Raw genomic sequence first — 17,174 nt, forward strand, 5'->3', positions numbered from 1 at the left:
TGGTCATAGTCTTTGATCGTAGTCTTCATCCATGGTGGTGATGTAAACATACCAAACAGAAGGAGAAAATGAGGATGAAGCAGAAGAGATAATACAATATATCATGTATGAAACGATTGACATCCCAATAATTTAGAGAATAAATCCAGTTAACAACACCATTCCAAGTTTCAGTAACCATGAGTCCCACCCTACGAGTTCTAGTGATGAGACTGTAGACATCAACCAGGAGCTGTGTCTCCAACCATTAAACCAGTCATTTGGCTTCATGGATTGAAACAATTCTGCAGTTTAACCAGTTTCTTTCATCATAACTCATGCTTCCTTAATGGAAGTACAGGCATAATGAATGGTAATATAATATTACGTGTTGGTTAAATTTAACATTCCACATACATCTTGTTTTTTAAGTAATTGATTTTAAGTAAGTAATTAAAAGCCTTTTTTCAGTACTTATTGGACTTGAAATTTTAGTTCTCCAGTGGTATACTTAGTTCAATTTCTTGATGTACGCATTTGCCATGTGATGCTTTCTACTGCCTGTTGATGTGATCTGATAACTATATATGATGAATCTTAAATCTCAAAGCTAATCCAAATGGTACATGACAATTCCTTATCTTGCAAATCCAGGAGTCATTATAGCCCATCAAATATATTTAGGGAGACGATGAGAGCAAAACACTCTTTAACAGGTAGTGCATGTAAGGTATTCCACAAATACTGCCTGTTGGATATGGGTCCAGTGCATCTTGATTTCCAGGAATTGGGCCCAATGTCAAGCCAAAGGGTGAAAAAGTCCCAAATTAGGCCTGTGGGGTGTGTGCGTGGGGGTGGAAACATCCCTCAGTGCTTTGTCAAAGGGTACCATGTTGGGATAGAAGTGCAGAGACGACAAGCTAAAGGCAAAGCTTCTCAGGTGGCCTTACTCCTTTTTTATTTGTGGCACAACTACTTTCTACAGTGAGGTTAAAGTCTCAGGAGGGACACAAACAGTGTCTCCCTTCCTAAGATTTTTTCCTCTGAAGCAGGGCACTGACTTTATCCTCTGGGATCTTTAACCCTACACCTTCAAGGTACTCAATAGTAGAGTTTTGAATATTTCCCACTTTATCTGTGTCTGGACTCCCAATCAATACATAATCAATGTATTGATAGGTCCTTATCTCCTCTTCTACTCAACTGTAGATAATATTTGGGCTAGGGTAAAATGTGTGAGCATGGAGGAATCCTAGTACCCCTGCAGTATTTGGTGGAAGTGTTTTGCATCTCCTTCTATGTGAAAGCAAAACAGTTTCAGTGGCTCTCCTGAAATAGAACCATGAAGTATATATCTTTCACATTGGTGGTAGCTAAACTTGGATGAGCTTCTGTATTATGGCAACACACAGAGCAATGTTAGGCACTGCTGCGGTTAAAGGTGAAGTATTAGCATTTAATTTTCCATAATCCATGGTCAATCACCATTTTCTATTTGGCTTTTTTACTGGCCAAACAGAATAATTACAAGGAGACTGAGTGGAAACAATTATCTCCTTTTTTGCAAGTCTAATATCACATGGGAATTTCCTCCTGGACTTGACTGGAGGTACACATTATAGAGTGGTTTTCCTGTTCCAAAGGCAGGTTTCTCATCTGTGGTGCAAATTTGTCATCATGCACAGTCCATTCTTTCAGACATTTCTGGAAATGGGGTGGAAGCCTTTGGGGGGTTTGGGGTGGCCTTGATATCCCACTATAGTCCAAGGCCACATCTTGGCCTTGTTCCTGTGCTGAGATGATACTGCACTGTGCTTATCTCTAAGAGCTTCCAATTTGTCCTGGAAAAGCACTCCTCTACCTGGGCCAGCACAGCCTACTGCATGGCTGCCTTCTCCAGCCACATCCTGTTCTTTCCCAGGGCAAGTTATTATCAAAAATCCTTGGTTATTATCAACAATTCTTGTCTTTTATTATCAAAATACTTGGCTGGATCCAGAGCCATCCATCTGTATATTGTTGCTTGAGATATACACATTAGCCTCTTATCTTCTGGGATTTTACAGGGATTCTGCACCGGCTTAGGGCCAGCTGCCATCTCCAGAGATCCACCTGACCCTGGCAGTGGGATGCTACATCTCTGGCAGTCCTGTGATGCAAGGGCATTGGAACACCCTGCTCAGAGCACCAAGTGCTCTCCTGAAGAGGGAGGCCTGTTTTGTGGCGACAGCTGCAGGTGTGGACCTGCATAGGATATGCTCAAATGACTTATTCCATGCCACCAACTCTTCCTCCCAGAAAGTGGTCTCTTTGAAAGTGATTCTTTCTCTCATATCCCACATGTTGTCGCCTTCAAGGCTGAAAGAACATTTGTCCTCCCAATCCATGTCTTTGTCCAAGCGGGACAGCAGATCCTGGTTATAAGAAGGCCTGTTACGGATCCACCTTGGCAGATCCAATTCGGTGCTTGTGGGTGCGTGTGGTTGACTGTCCCAGTCCTCTTCCAATGCCTCATGCAGGAGGGGCATGGGAAAACTCTCTTCCTCTGTACTCCAATTTTTGTCTGTGCTGTCCTCTTCTTGGGGTAGCTCTTGGTCTCTGTTATCTTCCCAGTCTTTCTCCCTCTTTGTGAAGGTGTCTGCCTCAGTCGCTAATGCTGACAGGAGTGCCCATGCTGCCAGTCCTACTTGCTGCCTGCTGAGGATATGGGCTTCCTTCTGGCTTGATGTGGAAGACCTGGGAGGTGACCAGCAGGGCCTGTGAATTGCAGTTTCCTGCTCTCTCTGTCTGCTGCTCTGGTTGGTGCTGTCATCCTCATATCCATAATATCAGCCACACAGAGGGGCTCATAAAACAGGGTCAAAGTTTCAGGGTCAAATGAGCCCATTTCTCTACTGCTTAGAGATGGGCTCCTGAGGTGGGGAACTCCATTGTCAAAGCCCCAGTACTCTGACCATACCTGATGTGTGAGAGGCAAGGGAGACTTCTCTTTTCTAGCACTCCAGATTTGCTTTTCACTATGTTCCACTTGAGACAGCTCTTGGGGGTAGTAGGGTTTCAAGCATTCTCTCTCCTCTACCAAGACCTTCTTCTTGTTCTCTGGTACTTCTGGGATTGCCTCTGCTACTTCCCCTGCCCATTGCCCAGCGAGGGTGTGGGTTTCCAGAGGGCTTGGTGAGGAGGTGGGGGGTGGGCAGCAGGGGCTGTTTGCAGCAGCTCCCTGGCTCTCTGCCTCTGCTGCTGTAACTTGCATGATGAAGTCAGAAGTTGCTGCCTTGGCCATCTCTTGACCTTCAGTGGTGAGAGGCACCAAGTGCTCCCTACCTGCAGTGCCTCTTATGGCTGCATGTGGCCCACCTATGAATGGGAGGAGAAAGATGAAGAGGAGGAGGAGGAGGAGGAGGAAGAGAATGAAGAGCAGGTAGTGGTCCCATCTCCCCAGTCCTTCACTCTATGCCCCTTTGGCAACCTCTGCCGCTGAGGCATCCAGGAGAAATGCCAGCTCCTGAGGGAAGTGTTCTCCTGGGACTGGGCACTCCAGGTCTCAGTGCTCTTTAAATAACCTCAGCCTCAGGGCATGGCCCTTGGTAACAGTGGTCTCTAGGCACCAGGAGACCTCTGCATCACAAAGGGCCCTGGAATGTGCTGCCGTGACAATGGGCCTCACTCCAGCACCCTTATACCAGCAGGGTTAAAGGGGCAGAGCTGGCTGGGACTGGATGGACCAGCTGGAAGCAACATGCTAAGCATAAGGCAGACCCTGCCTTTTCCATACAGAGGCTCCAGCTGACCTAAGTATCCCTTTCCCCAGTGCTTGTGGCCCTGCTGAGCTCAGCCCTGTTTGCCTTCAGCTGCTTCGGGTGCCACCGTCCTGGATCTCCACATGTCAGAAGGGTAAACTACTTGTTGATAGATTTGTCTTGTAAAGGTTTAGGACTGCCACCCTAAAGAAAGCAACCTTTTCTGTGCAGAACTGTAAATTAATCAAAGAACGCTTGTGTGCGGATTGGCCATTTACACACTGGGTGAAAGACAAGACACAGTTGTTTTGGGACAACAGGGGGGACAGTGCCAGTGTTGTTCTGGGGACCTGCAGCAGAGACTGGAATTAGCTACAAATTATTTTAAAAGAGTGGGAGATTTGGACCCAAACTTCTATTTTGGCCCATGACAGATAAAAGCATAGAGCTAGAAAAGAAACTGAATTGCAACTTCTTAGAGCTTTGATCACAGTTTTAATTCAGGCTCAGGTCTAGCAAGTGAATTCTCTCCTAATTAGAAATATTATAATCAGCAGTGGTTGTATGTTTGTTATTGATTTCCTTTTAAAACTTTTTTTCTCCTCTAAAAATCAAACAAGTTTGAGGTATTGTTTTTGCTGTTAAAGGCAGAAGAATGGCTATCCTCCAAGTGTCAGTCTTCATGCAGCAAATTATCAGCAGGCTGCCAGCTTTAGCATGGTAGCAGCAGATTACAAAAGAACAAAAGAGAATCAGAGAGTAAAGCAAACATAAAACTTGTGGAAGTTTCAGTCCCCATCCCTATCTAGTTTGTAATGAAGCAAAATATCACATCAATTTATGTTTCAGCAACAAAAATATAAATGCATTTTTAAATGGAAATGGAACAGTAGCAAAGTAGTTGCATAGTAGCTTGCATTTGTAAGTATGATCATATGGTATAAAGAAATGTTTACAAGAAAGAAAAGCAAGTTGACATTTGGTAGGAGTACAGAATCTACTTCCATTCTTTTGAAGTCATGTCTAAATGTATTCCAGTTGCTGCACAGGAATATCTCGGTGCTCTAAACAAGTTTAATGTAGACAGAAAGATTTTAAAAAATATCTTTATACATTAATAATAAACAAATATTTTTTCATATTTTGGCTTTATTTTTCTAAAATGGTGAATGAATATGATCTCGGTCTGGTAGAGAGATCATATGTGTGCTCCTTGTGTGCACTGTTTTCAGTGTATCAAGGAGAATTTTGTGGAGTACCTCCTTCAGTGTGGGAGAACAGTATGATTGTTGGCTTCAGAGGAGAACAGGTTGTATTTGTCATCAAAGAGCTGGAGATGATGTATGGTGACAATAAAGTGCAAAAACCTGGTAGGTCAATAGGCAAAGACTGACCTGCAGTATGGAGAAATAGAGTGGAGAATAGTGTTTGTTAACACAGACATCTTTTCCCCTCCCATAGGATTATTCATCTTTCTCTCTGAATCATTGTTCTTCCCTACAGAGATGTCTGTAACACTCCAGCTAAATACTATCCCTTGTGTGCTGAATTTTCCTTTCTTTAGAGGTAGGGAAAACAATACTAATTGAGTTTGCTGTTGTTCTCTATTATTTTATTTTGCTGCAGAAAAATGTGCAGCACTGAAGATGAAAAATAGCAACTAATTCCACAAAGCTTGAGATTTGTCACTACCAGTCCTGAGGCATTTGAGGCATTTTATTTTTTAATTGTCATAAACTGACAAATATGGAAGATAGATCACAATGTAATACACACACCCCCCTAATCAAAAAATGAAGTAAGAAATTATCTGTATCAAATATGGAATGGAAAATAGCAAGGCAGAACAACAAAACATAGGTTTTTTGTCTGCATGTGTAAATTTGGAAAGAACTGAAATGAGAGGCAGTAATGACAAAAAAATGGCTTCTGATCAACAGTCCAGTATATCTATAATTACAATTAAATGTTTTAATTTAACTGAGAGATAAGTAGCACTATTGCTAATGCAGAAGTTCCGCACTGATTTAAAAAATAATTAAAATTAATCATTCTTACAAGTGTCTTAAGAGATCTATGAAACCTAGAAGAAAAAAAGAAGAGAGCAATATTCTTTTAATAAAAAACAGTATTTCCTACTGTGTCGTATTCTTCATGCACAGGAAACAAATCTGAAATTTATAAAAGAATCAAAGGCTGAAACTCTCACATCTCTTCTTACAGAGCTAAGTTAGTGGTAGAACCTCTTCCAGAATTTTTATTCCTCATGTTACCAGTGCGCAGTGTTATAAAACCTAGGAAAGACTGCTAAATTACACAATGCTCAAGAAAGTGGAGTCTAAATGATCTGACCTTCAACTTTTGGAATTGATTTTTGTTTAAGCTCAAAGAATTTGATCACATAATTCAAACAAAGACATGTACATCTGAAGTGATACCAATTAATGAAAGCAATTTTGTAAGAATCAAAGGCTTTATGAATTTGTTTCATTCATGTATTTAAGACTTGTTAAACAGAATAATCTTAAAATTACTCAGAAATTACAGGAAATTTCAAAATTACTGGGATATTGAAAGCAAAGAATTCTGCATAAATAAATCAAAAATTACTTGTGAATGTGGACTGATTTAAAAATAAATTTTGTTTTTTAATTTTAAAATCAATTTTATTCTTTCTGAGGATATCCTCTAAATTTTTAACAGAAGTTAAGCTAGGTGATATGTGTGTATAATATTTGAAAAGGTTTCTGTTCCCTCTTGGAAAACAAGTTCTGAAACACTGACAGGTACTTGGAACAAAATCACACCTTTTTCCTTTTTTTTAGCAAACCCTATTTAGATATTCTCTATGCACTCTTCTGTTCTGTGCTGCATTTTACTACATCTTGATGTGTGAATTAAAGCACTGAAATGTGTTTTAAAGAAATCCTCCATCTGGAAAATAGAGAGAATATGTGAGACACCAAACAGATTGAGTTCTTCGGAGAGGTTTCTGTTTTAGAGCAAACAATAGCATTAGGAGTTAAAAAAAATGAGTATGTGATGAAGACAGCTGCAATGCTCTTCAAAAGCAGACAGTTTCCGTAAGGCTTTGGCAAACTACTATTCTACATCAAGATAATTAAGGCAAAATGCATTTTTCTCCCTATTTGGAAACAGGGTAACAAAATTCTAACTTCTGTTATATGCTTTCTGTTAATTTCATATACAGGAACTCCCAGATTCTCTGAAAGAACAGATCTATCTGAAAGAGTGGCATGTGTACAATACATTGATACAAACCATTCCAGCTTACCTTCCACTATTTCAAGATCTGAGAGTACTGGAATTGTCAAAAAATCAAATCAACCATCTTCCAGCAGAGATTGGTGAGTAGATCCAAGATATTCAGTTATTTATACTCATACCATTTAACTCTATTTCAGGGAAATTAGCATCCATGGATATTATTGTTAATTTACGGAAAATTGTCTTCCTTGCTTACACTGAACAGTACCCACTATGTTTTTATATCTCTCTGACATTAATTATACTTGCCAAATTGTATTGAAAACCATGGATATATTACGGGAAAAAGTTAGCACATTTTTGATCTCTGATTATAAGGCAGTTATTGCTTGTATTCAAGTAGATGCAGAGTGGTTTATGGGAACAGGTGGTGTTTTATATTCCTTACAGATTAAGAAAAATAGAAGTATTAAAGGATTTTAAGCCAAACAAGATGAATTGAAACATAGGATTGTGGGAAAAAGGAATCAAAAATAGAATCCTGCAAAAAAGATACATTTTAATTTTTTTTTGAGTTCGGTATTGATCTTAATTTATTAAAGAGATATATCATAGACTAATTGATTCAAATAAAAATTTGGATTGGAAGGGACCTTAGAAGTCATCTAGTTCTATCCCCACTGCTGTGGGCAGGGACACCTTTCATTAGACCAAGTTGTTCAGAGCCTTTTCCAACCTGGCCTTGAATGTTTCCACGGATGGTGCTTCCAACTGCTTTTCTGGGCAATCTGTGCCAGTGTCTCAACACCCTTACAGTGAAGAATTTCTTCATAATATCTAATATCTATCTAATTCATAATATTCTTCATAATATCAACTCAACCTAGTGTTATAAGTTTTAAAGAAACAAATTCTTAGTTCATGAATGCTTTGGCCCTTGCCATCTTAAGTTACATAACAACAATTTTATTGTTTGCCTCTCCTACATTTTCAGATCTTAGAATAGAAAAGCTTGTTAGGCAGATTTTGTTGGTATTGAGAGGGATTTGCTGCTCATACAAGGAAAAATATAGCTGTAACACATGCATCTTAGAGCTGAAAAAACTGGGCCCGTTGTGGGCTCTCCACGGTTGAGCTCATGCATGCAGGTGTACTAACACCTCAGCCTTTGATTTTAAATACAGTAGTCCTAAGCTTTCCCCATGAGTGCCATTCCTTATGTACACTAAGAGATAACAACTTAAAGACTAAAACCTCCACCTCCCTTGATATCATAAGTTTAACTAAGAAAAACAGAAAGAGGGAGAGCATTCTTAAACACAAACATCTGAGCTAGAACTTTCTACCCTTTTAGTATTCTATTAGTCAAGTAACACTCATGCTTTTGATTTATTTGCTAGCACTGCATTTTAGAAAGAAAATTTTATATAGACACTGAGAACTATTTTACAGTTTCAACCCGGCATCTAAACACACTAACAGATCATAAACAAGACACAAGAAGGAGATAATGGGCATAAAATGAGCACTGTTTTATCAGCACTTTGACTGCATAACTCAGATAGGTCAGTGAGTTTAATGGACAAACACCTTATAAGAAAGATGTAGTTTGGAAGAAAGGAAATAACATGGAAGAAAGGGGAAAGGCTAGAAGTTTCCTGCCAGAGGCAACCCTAAACCATTAAACAGAGGTTTTAAGGAGTTGTTGCTTAACAATGGAGGCAGAAAAAGTTTTTCTTTATTCTCATAATATTATGCACTGTTAATGAAAATGATCCCTAATAAGGCTATTAAAATCTATTTTCACAATAGAGGCATGAACACAGATCTCAGAATCACAGAATTTTTAAGACTGGAAATGGCCTCTAAGATCATTGAGGCCAACTATAAACCTATCCCCACTGTGTTAATCTCTAAACCATGTCCCTAAGTGACACATGGACACGTTTTTTTAGCATTTTCGAGGATGGTAATTTTACCTGTTATTTGGATGGCCAGTTCCAATGCCTGGACAACCCTTCAGTGAAGAATTTTTTTCTCTAGTATCCAATCTAGACCTCCCCGTGTGCAATTTGAGGCAATTTCATCCTTTCACTTCTCTCACTTCTCATGTGGGAGAAGAGACCAACTCTCACCTTGCTACACCTTCCTTTTCAGGCAGATATATAGAGCAATAAGGTCACCTTCCTTTTCTCCAGGATAAACAACACCTGCTCCCTCAGCTGCTCCTCATAAAATTTGGGCTCCAGACCCTTCCCAAGCTCTGCTACTCTTCTCTGTACACTCTGCAGCACCCCAGTATCTGGAGCTGTTGTGGATTAGAAATGGTATTCCCTAATTTCCCAGTGTTCCTACTGACACACTCCAAACCATGTGGCACACACTCATTTCCATCTCCCTGCTCAGCGATGTGGAGAGGAAAATTTGCGGCACAAAAGGTAAAGATCATGGGTTGAGATAAGAAAAAATTACTAGAACCAGCTATAACATCATTTACAGAGCAAAGCAGTGCTACCCAGTGATATTTTGATCAGAGGGGACCCCTTCTCCCCACCCTGAAAAATGCTATGAGGTGGTATAGGATGACCTCTGGGTATTAGCAATGCTCCCTCCTGGCTGCTGTAAAATTTAGCCTTGTTCTGGACAAAACAGGACAGGGGCCCAAACTGAATGCAGGATTTTATGGGTGATCTCACCAATGCCAAGTACAGAAGGACAATAACTTCCCTGGTCTTGCTGGCCACACTATTTTTGATACAGGCAGGACGTATTGGGCCTTCTAGGCCAGCTGGGCACACTGCTGGACCATGTTTGACTGGCTTTCAAAGGTCTCCAGGTCCTTTTTTTCTGCCAGGCAACTTTCCTGCCCTTTTTCCCCAAGCCTGCAGTGCTATATGGGGCTGTAGTGACCCAAGGACAGAACCTGGCTCCTTGTGTTATTGAACCTCATACAACTGCCCTTGGCCCATTGATCCAGTGATCCAGATGACTCAGAACATCTTTCCTACCCTTTAGTAAATCAATCCTCCCATCCAACTTAATGTTGTTTGCAAAGTGATGTAGGGGACACTCAATCTTCACATCCAGATCAACAATAAAGACTCTAAAGAAGGCTGGCCCCGACTCTGAGCCCTGGGGAGCTCCACTGGTGGCCAGGTAACAAGTAGGTTGTTCTAGTAGAGGGTAATGTCGAACCTGTATCAGACCTTTTTTGCGAAACAAGGAAAGAAGCCTCATTGTTTCTAGTAGCACAGATCTTTTCAATTGCATTACAATGGTGGGATTTCTGCTCCTCAGTAGCTTTTATGTTATTTCCATATGTATACTTTCCCTCCATTTATCCTGCTAGCTTATACCCATGATTTCTTTCTTTCAATGTTTTTGCTGCTTTTTTTAAATGTAAATGTTTGCCTGGAAGGGACAGAGAATGTTAGAAAACGCTTGTGAAGGGCCTCCCTCAGACATGGTACTATAGCACTCGTCATCTTCCCCTTAACCAAGTACTTTTGTTCAGAAATTTTATTTTTCAAGATTCATTAAATCTAAGCACTCTTCTGTGGAAACATAGATTTGAGCATTAGACACTACATAGCCAAATTAACAAATTTGCTAAGCCATAGATACTATTTATACACATATATATGTATTTTTATATATATATGTAATTTATATATGACTCTACATCGTAGTAGTAATTCTATCTTATCCAGAAAATGATGCATATTTACTGATGTAGTGTAAAAAGAAATAATATTAAAAAAAACACTCCAAGACTGTGTACATGAACTGTTCAGCACTTTTTTGCCAAAACTTCCTGATGTTTTTCAGTCTTACTGAATGTTGTGTATTGATAGGCCCCTTATTAGTAAGGCAGTGGAACTGCCCTTTTTATTACGGCATAAGTTACAGAGGAACTTTGTCTCAATTTGTGTAATGCTCTCTTTATTTATGTAAGGGGATATCCTTGCAAATAGCTGTGCCTCTATTTCACGTACTATGTATGCATACAGAGATTGATATTAATGCATATTGGATATGTTAATTATTTTCATAAGACAATATTATGAAAGGTCTTAGATATTTTGAAGTTTTTAAATACTATTTGTAAATGAAACCTTTCATATTTTAAGTATATTTATATATGTCAACTTACTAAATTTTCACAAGGAAAATTTTTGGTTTGGCAGCTTTATCTAAGCAAAGAGTGAGGACTGAGTGTTAAATCAGAAGGTAAGGTGTCTGGAAAAGTTAAGTGGTAAGGTATTGATGATTTTGTCTTCTGCTTACAAAGCGGCAATAACTAGGTAAATACCACAGCAAAAATATACTTGAGAGCAATGACAGATATTTGATGTTGGTAGTGGTAAGCATCTTGTTGAGTCTTTAATCTTCAGACAGAATTGAAGTCAAATTTAGATCAACAGATCACCCAGCAGAGGGTAATGTGGTAAGCCATATTATGACAACTTTTGATTCTCACAAGAAGTAAAGGTATGAGAGGACATGAGGTGATAAGAATATTTTCAATGAAAAGAATTATTGCTTCAGTAGAAATTTCTGGACTTCTGGAATAATGAAGTTCCTATTCCTGTTTTACCAGATTTAGGAGATAGTGCTCCACTGTGAATCAGAGAGAGGAAAGAGCTGAATCCATTATCAGATATTTCAAATCATATTTTCATAGTCACATATGTACATGAACAAGAGCAAATTTGTAACAGAAGACAGCTGAGAATACTTTTGATAGTTTGGTGTAATAGCAAGTGTTCTAGTAAGAATTGTAAAAAATAAGAAAATAAAACTGCAAAATTGAGTTGTCTGTCTTGAAATAGTTTGTCTAGAAATAATACAGAAAAAACCATGAATGGGGTGTGGCTGGGGGATTTTCTTTCTTTTCTGAGTGAGATTACAGCTCTGGCTTTGGCTATGTGGCTGCAGTGCCATTGCTGTATATAAAGTGATGCTGATGTATTAGTAATTGCTATAACTGAAACTATCCAACAATATATTCTCATATTCATGTATGGAAATAGCGAACTGAGGTTTCATATGTTCCCAAAGCTTTGTGCTGGCATGGAACTGTAAGGTTATATTGGGATTTTTTGTCCCACAAATTATCCATTATACTTTTCAAAGAGCTGTTAATAAAATATTTGTACTGTGTCCTCATTTTTGATTTTCCAAATATTTAGGATTAAAAATAACTATTTTTGAGACATAATTTATTAAGTAATCATAGGGGATTTTTGTTTCTTTTCCACTGCACAGTATAAAATTTCCTTTGTGCGTATCATTAATCCAATTTTCTAGAACTCAAGTGGGAAAACTATTAGTAATAGAATTTTAAGTGACTTCTTGATACCTCAAATAGCTTTTTCTATTAATAAAATTCCCAATGTGTTTGTAAGTTTCCAAGAAGAAAATACATATTCTCATTTTAAATTCTAAGGAACTGCAAACTCATCTATTACCTTTGTCATTTATTCAGTATTCAGTGTCATTTGTCCAACAACTCAGTCTTATATGAAATGGAGGAAAATTTTCTTTACATCCCCCCTTTGAAGAGGCAGTATTAAACACAGATGTTGCAATTTGACTGTTTTTATGAGGACAGTTTTGACTCAGTTTTCCATGGCACCCCCTCTTCTCACACTTTCTGAGTGGATGGCACTGAGGGCAGGGAGTGCGGGAGTTGACTCACTTGCACTGTAAGTAAAAATCAGGTTCCTGACACCTGAGGAACTTGAACAGAGGTGCGTCTATGGGAACTGATGAGATGCATCTCAGGGGCTTGAAGGGAATGGCCTCATGTAGCCTCTAAGCCACTCTGTGACATTTGAAAAGCCATGGCAGTCAGGTAAAGTCCCAGGTGATTAAAAGATGGGAAACATTGTACCAATTTTAGAAGAAGGTGGAAAGAAGGACCTTGGGATCTGCTGACCTCCCAGATCCCTCTTCTCTGTCCCTGGGAAAAGCATGGAAGAGATCCCACTGAAAGCTATGTTACGGCACACAGAGACCAGGGATGTGGTTTGGGGAAACTAGCATGGCTTCACTAAGGAAAAGTTCTTCCTGATCAAACTGTTGGCCTTCTGGAATGGAGTGGCTTTATCCATGGGCAAGAAAAGGGGTCTTATCTGTGTAGGGAAGGGCTGAGTGGGTGACAGGCTGGACATGACCCAGCCATGGGCACTCCCAGCCCAGAAAGCCAAACATGTCCTGGGCTGCAGCAGGGGAGGGAGGGGATTCTGCCCCTCTGCTCTGCTCTGGTGAGACCCCAGCTGGAACCCTGCATCCAGCTCTGGGGTCCCAGCGCAGGAAAGTTGTGGACTTTTTGGCGTGATATCAGAAGAGACACAGGGTGATTAGAGAGTTGGAGAGCCTCTTCTATTATGACAGGCTGAGAGAAATGGGCTTGTTCAGCCTGTAGGAAAGAAGGCTCTGGGGTGACCTTCAGTACCTGAAGGAGGCCTATAAAAAAGCAGGGTAGAAACTGAATACAAGGGCATGTAGAAACAGGACAAAGAGTATTGGCCATAAATTGAAAGAGAGTAGGTTCACTTTAGATATTGCATACTCTTTCTTCTGAGGGTGATGAGGCAATTAAACAGGTCATCCAGATAAGCTGTGGATGACCCAACCCTGGAACTGCTCAAGTCCAGACTGGATGAGGATTTGAGAGCCCTGGTCTAGTGAAAGGAGACCTCACCCATGCCAGTGAGGCTGGAACTAGATGATGTTTAAGGTCCCTTTCAACCAAAGCCATTCCATAATTAAATGATTCTATGATTGCAGATTGGTGTAAAAAGTTGCCCACCATTTTACTCCAGTTTGGAGAAGTGGATCTACATTTGCATTGATTAAAATCCCTAGGTAATAAAGACATTCTGTAATCTCATCTGTATTTTGTCTCTGACACCTGGGTAAGACCACTAATGTAGGCTTGTGTAAAAGGTGAATACATTATTACAATGCTGCACTGCTTATAAGAGATGAGAGAATTACCAATTCAGGTTTTTGAAAATTAATAAAAAATTTAAACCGAGAATAAATGCAACAACTATGACACTGGATCTCCCATCTAAAAACCCCTAAATCTTAATTGGAAAACTTTCAGGAAGGCCATGGATTTAACTTTGGCTTTTACTGTCTCTCCATGAAAACCACAGAGATCTTTAATTCCAGAATTTACATATTTTATAGGATGAAAATTCAGTGACATTAGGCATAGTTAAAGCAGTATTGTACAGCAGTGGTTTTACTATTACTACTTTTAATTCAGAAGTTGTGCTTGAATATTATTTAAATGTATATGTAACATGCATGAGAGTCAAATCCTGCTCTACATTTGCGCAGTCATGGAAAGGATGTCACCTTTTCCCTCCTCTCCTAAAGCTGCCTCAGTGGCTGTATTTCATGCTTATTAAGCCTGATGTCGACTGGGCAGCATGCCAAAGATGGTGGAGAACTTCTGCATTAAGAGGACACAGATAAACCCCTAGATGCAGATTTCAGGGTCGTGAAAGTCCTATATACTGCCTTTCCTCTCTTCTTATTCCCCCTCCTCCAAATGACAATGTTTATGGTGTTTGTAGACTATTTTGGGATTCATCCCTCCACAATTGTGTGCTCCTTCAGTCAAGACACAGGACTTGGCATTCTTTAGTTTTCATGGATGTTCTTTATAGTTGCATATTTGTGCTCTCTCTCTGACAAAGTTAACTCTCAATCTGTAATCTGAGTTACCATTCTGGCAGCTCATATAGCCCAACTCTATCCTCATATACATTGTTGGTTGTGAAAATTTTAAGCAGGTATTTAGAGGAAAGAGTCATTAGAGATGTAGCGCTGGACGGAAACCAGGTTGAAATTAAAAAAAAAAATAATAAAGGAAAAGCAAGTTATTCCAAATTAATTCGGTTTCTATCTTTCAAGAAAATGATTGAACTTCAAGTAATAGATCTTGTCTGGCCGGAATTCCATGAGGTATTTGATACAGAGAGCTATTGAAAATGAATGTTTGACTCTAACAGAATGGACTTTGATGCCAGAATTGTAAAAGACTTTTTAAACAGAAACAAAAATGTGTTTATTTGGAAAGAGAAGGTGTTGGTCATGAAGAAGGTAATTTGTGGATTTTCTCAAGGATCAGTCTTGATTTTATCACTTAGTAATTTTCAGGAACAGGGTTACTGAAATTTCCTGACACAGTTTGTCTGTGTATTGTCCCTGCAAAACCAGCGGAAATATGGTAAGACTGATGAACAGATAGGCTTCTGAAAGAATAAAGAGATTAAATTCACAGTTGCAGAACTCAAGGTCATGTATTCAGTTTTCGTGCAGAGTGTCAGAGATCATTAAATGCAAAAAACTGAAGAAATGAAATTCCAAATCCAGCAGTCACAGGAGGACTATGCAGTAATTTTAGATGAAAACAGATGCAAAGTAAGTCTATTATTTTGCATCTCCATTTAAGGAGGGGAATTTTTATTTTGTCAGCAGAGACTAGGCAAAATGTCTTATTCAGGCTAGTAAAATAAATTCCGATATGTCTGTAACCTATGGAAACATCAGAAGTAAACACCAGAGAAGAAAAAAAAAACTATTTAAAGATGAACTAGACAAAATAATGAATGGTTATAAAATTTCTACAAATAAATTTAGGCTAGCAATCTGAAGATTATTCCAAATAAAGAAAATTATGAAACTCAGTAAATTCTTATAATGGCATAACAGCAGCAGATGTAAAAAATAAATACTTCTGAAATGGAATGTGAGAAATAAAAAAAATGTGATTATGTGGTCATGCAAGGATTTTATTCAGGAGATTAGTTAGTCCTATATATGTCTTATTGCCCTGGGGTCGTGTTAATGCTTGACTACTGCTCACTTGTCAGGTGGCATAACTTAATCTACTGAAGAGCCCAGAGGTGAAAAATAGCCCCTATAGAATTCCAAGAGATTGCTCCCTGAAGGCAGATCTTCGCAAGCTTCATCCCATTCATCTATGTTTTCCTGAGTTTGTTATGGAAATAAAATTCAGTTGCATGACTCATGCTTTTTCCTAGTAATTTTCATAATCTTAGTCACAGCAATTACTGTAAATTGACTGTAGAATTGGTAGTGTCTTTCTGTTGTGTTAGGGAGAGATTATATATCACAAGAAAAAATGTGATGCATTTTTTTACTTATCTTTTTTCACATAACTGAAAACTATACTGGGAACATTGCCATACATGTTAGGTGCTGGGAAAGCTGTCAGCTCTGCAGACCGAGAAGCTGTGCTTGAGTCCATCACACTATCCAGATACGCTGCTACATTTTTGAGATTTCTTTTTCATAAATGGTTCTGCTCTATGCCTCTAACCATTGGAGACGAACAGAGTTAGACATGACAGTGACTAGCATGTTGGTAGCACCAGATGCCTTGCCTAGTAGTCTGTTAGCAGTTAGTTCTCCAATTGGTAATGGAACTGAGAGGTAGAAATTTCTCTAGAAGTAGAAATGAGGTGACTGAAAAATTAGCAACTACATCTGTTGTAGGTTAACACTTACAGGCAGCTAAGTCTCATACAGCTTGCTCAGTCCCCTGCAGTCCAGTGTCCCACAGCAGGATGGGGAGAAAAAGTGAAAGGCAAAAGTGAGAAAACTCATGCATCAGGACAGTTTAAAAAGCAGATATAAGCAAACCAGTGATCCAAAAGCACTCACTCACCACAAATTGATTCACATTCAGTCCCTAAACAATGGGGACCTTGGAAATCTCACTCCAGCTTGTCTCCAGCTTTTACTGCTGAATCTGACATTATATGCTATAGCATATTCCTTTGGTTAGTTTGGATCAAGAGCCTCAGTCCTCTCTCCTCTCAGTCTCTTGTCCACTTCTTACTGACTCACTGGGGCAGCAGAGTGAGAAACAAAATTTTTTGCTGTGTTAGCACTGTTAAGTTACTGCATTGTTTGGTCATAAATCCGAAACAGAACTCCATATGACTTGCTATGAGAAGCACTACATTCCAGATAGAACCACTACAATATTCCAACGCTGAAAGGACAGGCAAAACATTCCAGGGTTATTGAATAATGGTTCTTTTTTCATTCCAATAGGATTTGCTCTCTTTTAACAAGGGATTAATTGATTGAGGAAGTAAACTGTGATTTTCTGAATCTCTAATTTTAAGGCATTTGTGTTTCAGTGGTTATTTTGTTTCAATGAAATGGTAAATT

General features: G+C 39.1%; 1 protein-coding gene across 2 annotated transcripts in view; it reads left to right on the top strand.

Moving 5' to 3' along the window:
- Window positions 1–17,174, top strand: part of LRRC2 (leucine rich repeat containing 2) — a 74,158-nt gene that overhangs the window by 27,102 nt on the left and 29,882 nt on the right. For both annotated transcript variants that reach the window (XM_066338682.1, XM_066338681.1), the window contains exon 4: window positions 6,931–7,087. In XM_066338682.1, the coding sequence (XP_066194779.1) occupies window positions 6,931–7,087 (157 nt within the window). The remainder of the gene's footprint in view (window positions 1–6,930; window positions 7,088–17,174) is intronic.

This window comes from Sylvia atricapilla, chromosome Z (genome assembly GCF_009819655.1).
Source record: "Sylvia atricapilla isolate bSylAtr1 chromosome Z, bSylAtr1.pri, whole genome shotgun sequence".
Lineage (NCBI taxonomy): Eukaryota > Metazoa > Chordata > Aves > Passeriformes > Sylviidae > Sylvia > Sylvia atricapilla.